Genomic DNA, 9,093 nt, shown 5'->3' on the forward strand with positions numbered 1-9,093 from the left:
CTAAATCGGACATCAGATTAGAAAGTTATCGTCGTTTCTCTGTGTGTCAGTTGTGCTGGTTAGAGAGTGGCGGTCTGACCACCAAGAACTCCGGTTTGACCGCCAGGGTAGCGATTTGGCCACCAAGATGGTCGGTCTGACCACTGGAGCTTGCAGAGATCTTTCATCTCTCTAGAACGGGTGGCGGTCTGATCGTCAAAGTGGCCGATCTGACCGCTAGGTGTTGTCGGTTTGATCACCAAATGTTGTCGGTTTTGGACATTTGTTTGAGGCTCATGATCTGACCGCCAAGAGGGCCAGTCTAACCGCCAGAGGACTGAAAAGGCTGTAACGTTTTAATTTTAGAGCCGTTAAATAAAAACTACGGTCTGATCGTCAGATGCGTAGAGAGGTCAGACTTTGGGCAACGGCTACATTTCAGGTTGCGACCTATATGTACATCATGTCCAGCGGCTTGGAGAATCTCTCCTGCACCTATTGAGCATCCTTGAGCTAAGTAAAGTCCTCATCACATATTTGTGCATGAGTTGCACGTAGAGAGGGTTGTGAGGCAAGAATTGAGTGTATTTGCATTAGTGATTGAGCTTTAGCATTTGGTGAGAGCTGAGTTCATCTTGGATTGTTATTCTTGTAGGTTGCTGCCTCCTAAATGGTTTAGAGATGGTTGCGCCATTGTGGCCTTCAAAGAGCTTGTGAAGGAGACACGATGGTGATTATGAGAGGCTTTGTGCATATTTTGCCAGAGAGGTAAAGTGTAACTCTAGTGGAATCGAGGTAGTGAGTGATTCATTGGATTAATTCGGCTCAAGATCAAGTTGATTGTGGTAAGCCTTTTCTTGTGGTGAGAATTACATACTTGATAGAGGAGCGGATAAACGCTCGAACCCACCTCAACGTCGATTAGGGGAGATCGGCAAGTCTCCGAGATCAGAGTAAAAAATCTGATGTCTCTTTTGTAGTTTGCCTACTTAAGGTTATTTACTTTGTGTAATTTACATTACTAGAATTATAATTACTTAGATGTCACCTTAGGTTGCAAATATTGACATATACATAGAATTGATCACTTTCATTTTAATTCCGCATCTTTATCGGTTATATCTTGTAGAATTTTTAGAACCGTCTATTCACCCCTCTCTAGTCGGTCTTCTAGATCCTACAATGTTGACTATCCATTGGATGTTTAGTATCCATAGGCTTTGGGTGTCTTTTAATTTGGTGTTGATTTGCATTTACTGTTGTGGAGAAGGAATTCCTCTGTTTTCGCGGTTGCTTGTAAGAAGTTTTATCCTTTGTGATCTTATTTTCTCCCCCTCTTGTTTTAATTTGGGAGTTGAGTGATTTTGTTTGATACCTCAATTCTTTCGGGCACATTTCTAGCAGTTACCCGAATACAGCACACCGTGCACCAAATACAGTCCATTTTCGATACATGGTGTACCGAATACGGATAACCGTGCTGTATTCGGCACACCGTGTGCCGAAAATAACTTTTTTATACATCGTGTACCGAATACACATACTAAATTAATAAATATAACTACATATTATCTATTTCGATAAATATACTCAGATTATATTATCTAATTTTGGATTTTTACCAGCTGATGTACCGTTGAACTAGCCAGAAGTTGGCAGGTGTCCGTCCATCTTGAAGCGTTGCATGACGTTCGAGTTCAAGCTCTATCATCCACAGTAAAGATTGCTGCAACGTCTTCGTGGAAAATGAAAATTCATCATGACTATGGGCCTTCGCGAGCTTCTTTTCCCTCTTGAACAACGCAACCATGGACTGATGGGCTTAACTAAGTTTGCTGTCGAGCCGTTCAGAAGGTGAGGATAACTTCAGATTGTTTCCAGGTAATCAAGAAGTTGAATGCTAAACCGTTGTTAGCTATTTATTCTTGTGTTTGCAGTCGATTTTCCGTCTGTCCGATGCCGTTTGACGATTCGTGCCGCAGACGCCCTCTGTGCGTGCTCGCTATGCGTTGTGGGCTGATTTTTTTTATTTATTTATTTCTATTCTATGTGTGGGCTTTCAATGTTTTGTTTACGGTCCGGTTGTGAGAGATGAGCCGAGTCGCTACTTCTGTTTGTGGATATGAGACTGCGATAACAGGGTTCCGAAAATTCGTCAAAAACCAGTTGAATATCGCAAAAATCAATCAATTCAATCCCCATCGAATTTTGAATTCGACCGATTTTCAAATGTAAATTCAAAAAATTGTCATGCTTGGGTGGTGATTTCACGCGCTATGAATGAGAGAGATGGGGCGGTGATTTCACGCTGTTTGTCAGGGCTTCTGTTTTTGATACTGTTTGTTTGTTAACCCTTCAAATTGACACTTCATTAATTTTGCAAGCAAAATGAAATCTTAATTCTGTTTCCACCTCAATCTCTGGTTAGTATTTTTGTTGTATTTGATTTTTTATATTTTAGATGTTTTTTTTCTGTTTTCAATTTCTTGTTTGTTTGTTGTAGTTCCTGTTCACCCAATGAATAAGAAATTCAAACCCGTTATGATCACTATTCATTAGGCACCAGTTAAGCATCCCATATTTTTTCAACAAGTTCGTTAAATCGGTGGTTCACAAATCGTCAACAAATAGATTTTGAAAAAACTTATTATAATATGTTGGGTTGGGTTGGGAATGATCCACAATTATTAAGACATAAGTTAACCTTCTTCTTTCTAGGTCAAAACATTGTTTAGTATAAGTAGTTTAGGATAAGGGCAGACCTCTTTTGAAGGGAATTGATGAGGTTACGGGCTTCATGCCCGGTGGTAAGACTCTTAGGGAGGAGTTGAAAATTTTGACTATTGGCTGAAATATTTGACTGCAATCCAAAAGAAAAATAGCTGACTATTGTATAGACAATCCCAATCAAGAATTTAGAAAGCAACAAATCTTGCAGTTCTGAAATTAGATCAAGACGAAACCAATTTAAATGATAGAGTTTTGTCACGAAGGAAGGGCGACAAATACAGAAGATCACAATCTGGCGAAAGTAGACATCACTTTAGGACGTCATGTTTGATACATGTATCCTCCTAATATATGTCTTATAACTTGGAACATATATGATTAAATAAAGCCCTAGCCTTCTTCTAAAAATTGCAAATCCAGGATCATGTCGCATGTTAAAATAAAAAAATATTGCATTCCAAATCTCAAAATTCAAAACCCAATCAAAATAGTAATGAAAAATTCTGAAAAAATTATGTGGTGTAGAGTATGCTATTATTTAGCTCGCTAAAAAATTCTAGATAAAAGTGTGACTTGTACAATGAGAAAAATAAATAAATTTCATGGTGCCTTTTGAACTGATGATATGAGTATAGATCTACAAATTTTTCAAAACGGACACATATATTTGCAAAACAAAATTATTTAAAAAAATAAAAAATTCCAGTATTCAGTTGGGCTCTCCATCGCAGCAAACTCGAAAACTAGAGCCCCAGCCTTTCCGGAACCGCAGCTCAAAGATCCCACGGCCCACGATAGGCTCTATGCAAAATTTCAGCACCTCCAATCTTACGCCGCGGGCCGGTCCAACCAATCGCAGCCGTCGGATCACCTCCGCAAACCCTAGCCACTAAACCCCACCTACTTAACCCGCCCTTCCCACTCCCCTCGCCGCCGCCGCCGCCGCCTCTCTCCATCGTCCACTCTCCCACGCAGCTCGTCGAGGTAAGCGACCAAGCACCACGCCGGACGCCATTGCCTCCCTCTCTGTTTGCCGCCCGTCCCGGCCTGAGGTTGAGGAGTTTGGTCGTGTGCAGATGTCGTCCGAAGCGGCGAGGGTGGCGGTGCCGGAGTCGGTGCTCCGGAAGCGGAAGCGCGAGGAGCAGTGGGCGGCCGAGAAGAAGGAGAAGGCCGTGGCCGCGAAGAAGAAGTCCATTGAGAGCCGCAAGCTCATCTTCACCCGCGCCAAGCAGTACGCCGAGGAGTACGAGGCCCAGGTCAGATCGCCGCTCCCGCTAGATCCAATGCCTCTCACTAGTCATTCGTGCTGAGTGGGGGAGGGGCGAGCTAGATTTTTTGCGTGCGGCATGTTATCCTGTTGCCCTATTGAATATGGGTTTGGTCTGGTTGGTCCGTGATCATAGATTGATCTAAGGTGAGAGGGACGCGGTAGCGACTAGGACGTAGGTATAATTGTTTGCTGTTCATGGCTTTGCGGTCAGAAATGTGTTGGCGGAGGTAGCTGTAGTAACAGTAGAACTAGTTGCCTGTATGTAGAATGCAAGCGTAGAACTAAGTTTGATATGGTTTTATTGTGGGATATGTCCAAACCCAAGAACATTTTGAGTATCATTATGTACTGGGTGTCAAGCTCTTTTTAATCAAATTCATGTCCGTTCTTGTCCAATTTGATGTCATCAGCAGATAGCTTTCTTCTAGCATGTATGATCGTTGCCATTAAGATGTTTTTCTGCTTGATGAAATCTTAACTACCCTCGAAACGGTGTTGTGTATTTACTTATGTGGCTGATGGGAGCAGGAGAAGGAGTTGGTGCAGCTTAAGCGTGAGGCCCGGATGAAGGGTGGCTTCTATGTCAGTCCTGAGGCAAAGCTGCTCTTTGTTATCCGTATCCGTGGGTAAGGCACCAACTTTCCATATGGTTATATCTGTATTTCTATATTAGTGATGAACTTGTCTGCCTATATTTGATACTAATTTTGTTGAAACTCTAGTATCAACGCCATGCACCCTAAGACCAGGAAGATCTTGCAGCTTTTGCGTTTAAGGCAGGTTGGTTGGCCAATAAGCTGCTTGTACAATTGCATCTGTTATTTGAAATGATGGGTTGCTGGTGTTCGTAAAGTTAGATGTTTGATTTTGCAGATCTTCAATGGTGTGTTCCTGAAGGTCAACAAGGCTACCATTAACATGCTCCGCAGAGTTGAGCCATATGTTGCATATGGGTATGTTTTCTGTATGAGCTAATCTAATGCATGTCTTGCTGCCTAATTGCATATATTCTTCCAGTGTAAGCACACACTAAAAAATAACATAGTCATAATCATGCTGATGTCCTTGTTGCTCGAGTGAATTTACCATGGCATATTGTCTGTGATACATTGAGCCTTGGACTCCAGACTTCCAAGGTTATTGTTATCACACGGGGTAGTGTATGTTCTGTTGTTTTATCAGAATTGTGACTCCAGGTAGACACTTAGGTCCATTGCATGGTAATGTATAGGAGTTGGTTTGATAAGAGTGGCTGGATAGTGATGCATATGTACTCAATTTGGTTCCCTTAGTAGTTTATTTCTCGTATAAATCTGTTAGCAAGCAATTTTTTTAGCAACCACGGTCTGGGGTAGTTCGAGCAGCTTGATGACCCTTCTGAGTTTTGGATGACTTGGCTAAGCAAGTAAATCATGAGTTCATTGACTTGTTTAGGTACCCGAACTTGAAGAGTGTCAGAGAGTTGATCTACAAGAGGGGCCACGGAAAGCTGAACAAGCAGAGGATTCCTCTGTCCAACAACCAAGTCATCGAGGAGGTTTGTATATTTAAACTTTTTGCATCTGGTTCTTGTGATCCAAAATTGTATTTTACAACTTAACGCAATGATTCTCATCTTCTATTGCTGTTCTATCAGGGCTTGGGCAAGCACAACATTGTCTGCATTGAGGATCTTGTTCATGAGATCATGACTGTTGGCCCACATTTCAAGGAGGCAAACAACTTCCTGTGGCCATTCAAGCTGAAGGCCCCGCTGGGAGGCCTGAAGAAGAAGAGGAACCACTATGTGGAGGGTGGTGACGCTGGTAACCGTGAGAACTACATCAATGAGCTCATCAAAAGGATGAACTAGGTTCACTAGCCTATTGGCAGCGCCTTGTGTCGGAAGGAGACTGTTATGTTTATTTTACATTAGGAAGTTGAATCATGGATTAATATGCATGCAATTTTGATATTTGGAACTAGATGTTTATGGAAGAAATCTGACCTTTTATCTGGCGGTTTGGAATTATATTAAATGACTTATCCTGAGATGTGAATATTGGTCACCTTTGTAAGACTTGTGGCTTGGGTGCCTGGCCAATATAATGGCAACGTATCACGGTATCATGTGAACTCCACACTTTGACTTTGGTGTTAGTGCAATTATGTGCAACTTGTTTTCTTTCTGTGTCGCACTTTTTGTCGATTCTTGTGTAGATTTGGATGAAATATATGTGTTGGTCTGTTGTTGGCAAGTGGATGGGTTTTGGGATTCATATGATTTGCCACGGTAGTAATAGGAGTCTTCTTTACTGTCGGTGTATCAGGAATCAGGGGTTTCTGAATCTCGAGATCAGGCTAGCAATCCGTCATATGGCGTCATTCCGCAGAGTCTCTCCTGCAAGGTGAAAAAGATCGAGTTCCGGGAGAGGGCGTTCGGGGCCACAGTCGGTGGCCCCCGAAGTACCCCAGTTCGAGCCCGTTGGATACAGCGACCGGTGTACTTCGTCAGTGAAGTCCTCCGGAAGGCCAAGACAAGGTACCCTCAGGCTCAGAAGCTGCTCTACGTCGTGCTCATCGCTTCCCGGAAGCTACGCCACTACTTCCAAGCGCACAAAGCCTCGGTGGTTACCACGTACCCACTGGGACTCATCCTCCGGAACCGAGAAGGCACCGGGCGTGTAGTCAAGTGGGTGGTGGAACTGGCGGAGTTTGACCTGCACTTTGTCAGCCGTCAGGCGTTTAAAAGCCAGGCGCTCTCTGACTTCATGGCAGAATGGACGCCCGTCCCTGAGGTCGTTCCAGAAGAAATCTCCACATATCCCGGGCACGATGCGCCCGGGTACTGGATTATGCATTTCGATGGTTCCCTCACGCTGAAAGGCGCGGGGGCCGGAGTGGTTCTCACCTCCCCAACGGGTGAAGAACTCCGGTACGTCGTGCATCTGCAGTTCCGCGCATCCAACAACATGACGGAATATGAGGGCCTCATCGCCGGCCTCCGAGCCGCGGTGGGCCTCATCACATGGCGCAAGAAGTCGATGCGCTCCAGGACCGGCGCCATCCACGCGTCCATCTGCGGTGGCACCTCCCAGGTCGCCTTCTAGGGTTCCGCCGCCATCTCCGGCAGAGTCAGACGGTCGTGGGGGCTGACGTCGATGTAGAACCAGACGCGCCGCTAGTCCTCCCACTTGCTCCGCAGCACCTAGGGAATGTATTGCTCCCCCAGGCCGTCCCGCAGCCGGAAGTTGCAGCAGCCGGCGACATCCGCGGTGGAGAGGCCCCTCTTCTTCCCGGCCGACCGCAGCACAAAGAAGTGCCGAAAGAGCGTCACCGACGGCGGCACCCCCACGAACATCTCGCAGAGGTGGGCGAAGACCGCCAGGATGACGACGGAGTTGGGGCTAAGATGCACCAACTGGAGCCCGAACGTCTCCAGGATCTGAAGAAAGAACGTTGAAAATGGCGGCACCAGCCCAGCCGCCACGAAGGAAGTGAAGAGGACAATGCGCCCCGGACGGTTTGTCGCCGGCGGGAAGCTCGTCGCCGTCACCACCGAGGCCCCCCGCTGGCCCTCGGGGACCATCAGCTTCCGAACCCTGTCCGCCGCCTCCTCGTTCACCAGGCGGGACTCCGGCAGCACGCTGTCGGGAGTCCTGTCGCGGCAGCTTCCTCTTGCTCTTGACATCTCGTCGGGGTGGGGGATGATCTGGACGGTGGGGGAAGGAAGGTGCTCTGATCGTCTAAGGAAAGTCTAGGGCTCAGGAGCGCAAAGAGGGCAAGAACTTGATCGCAAAAAGGCGTAAAGAGGGGGGCGGTTCGCTCCCCTCCTCCTTTTATACCCCAGGGGAATTCAAACGTCGCCTGCCACGGCGCGCTCGGCGGGACGGTTCCCTCGATCAACGCAACCGCCAGGCGAATCTCCCACAGGTCGTGCGGTGTCAGCGGTTGCCAGGCGTATTTTCCTCGATTTGCGCGGTTGCCACGCGTGCCGCCTGCCTCGTCATCACGCGCCGCCCGTCCCATTGTCACACACCTCGGGAGTCGTTTGGACGCGCGTCCATTCGGCTCCCCGTTGGGCCGTACCAGAGGCCCGGACCGGAGGGACCACCGTCTAAAAGCTCGCCACGTGGCGTCAGTATCGACTTCGGCCTCGTTGACGACGAAGGGCCCATCCGCAGTCTCTGAGCCATTGCCTGCCAATGGGCCCGAGGGCTGCTGTCGGTGTATCAGGAACCGGGGGTCCTCGAATCCCGAGGCCAGACCAGCAATCCGCCACATGGCGCCATCCCGCGGAGTCTCTCCCGCAAGGTGAAAAAGATCGAGTCCCGGGAGAGGGCGCTCGGGGCCACAGCCGGTGGCCCCTGAAGTACCCCAGTTCCCTGATGATCCACGAAATCTAAGTACCGGAAAGAAAGTGCTCGGGAAGGTGTACGGTGACCTCTGAGCACCCTAGTCCCCCGACGACCAGGAGAGCTAAGTACCGGGAGAAACATGCCCGAGGCCGCAAGCGGTGGCCCCTGGGCACCCAAGTATCCCGAGGACCCACCGAAGGAAGTTCCGGGAGAGAGTGCTCGGAGCTACGTGCAGCAGCCCCCGAGCACTCGGTTCCCCAAGGATCTGTACAAGTGTGCCCGGGAGAGAGTGCTTGGGGAGGTGAACAGTACCCCCGAGCACTCGGTTCCCCGAGGACAAGAAAGAGCATTCTCGGGAGAGAATGCTCGGGGAGGTGAACAGTACCCCCGAGCACTCGGTACCCCGACGACCTAGGGAGCCCCCTGGCAGTGGCCTCCGAGGGGCCCACCGATGAGGTGTCAGCCAGTCAAAAGCCCAAGGCCGTATTTAAAGAGCGAACGTGGCCTGTCACCTCCAACTGCTCCCGCCGCGCTCAGCGTCAGTTCCTGCCACGTTCTGGCAGAGAGGCGTGGGGTTATTAATTGCACGGGTCACATCTCGTGCCATCCGGCCTGTCTCGGGATAACGTCGTAAGGGCCGAGGCGTTCCGTCTGCCGCGCTGCTGTGGCAGGGGAACAAGACAGGGCGGGCACGCCGGGCCGCTCTACGGCTGCCCGGTGGGCCCTCTCCACGACGCCCGTTGTCAGTGCATTTATGGTGACGGATGACCGGGAGTG

General features: G+C 48.3%; 1 protein-coding gene across 1 annotated transcript; it reads left to right on the forward strand.

Annotated features, from left to right (window-relative positions):
* Window positions 1-3,543: 3,543 nt before the first annotated feature.
* Window positions 3,544-6,099, forward strand: LOC133924922 (large ribosomal subunit protein uL30x-like). The gene is made up of 7 exons (XM_062370662.1): window positions 3,544-3,693; window positions 3,786-3,965; window positions 4,508-4,605; window positions 4,702-4,759; window positions 4,853-4,932; window positions 5,414-5,516; window positions 5,616-6,099. The coding sequence occupies exons 2-7, from the start codon at window positions 3,786-3,788 to the stop codon at window positions 5,829-5,831; spliced, it is 735 nt and encodes a 244-aa protein (XP_062226646.1). The 5' UTR covers window positions 3,544-3,693; the 3' UTR covers window positions 5,832-6,099.
* The last annotated feature ends 2,994 nt before the right edge of the window (window positions 6,100-9,093 follow it).

This window comes from Phragmites australis, chromosome 7 (genome assembly GCF_958298935.1).
Source record: "Phragmites australis chromosome 7, lpPhrAust1.1, whole genome shotgun sequence".
NCBI classification, from domain to species: domain Eukaryota; kingdom Viridiplantae; phylum Streptophyta; class Magnoliopsida; order Poales; family Poaceae; genus Phragmites; species Phragmites australis.

Coding starts and splice junctions, on each gene's coding strand:
- LOC133924922 (XM_062370662.1), top strand. CDS start 3,786: ATGTCGTCCGAAGCGGCGAGGGTGGCGGTGCCGGAGTCGGTGCTCCGG. Junction 3,966..4,507: donor CCGAGGAGTACGAGGCCCAG/GTCAGATCGCCG, acceptor TGATGGGAGCAG/GAGAAGGAGTTGGTGCAGCT. Junction 4,760..4,852: donor AGCTTTTGCGTTTAAGGCAG/GTTGGTTGGCCA, acceptor TTGATTTTGCAG/ATCTTCAATGGTGTGTTCCT.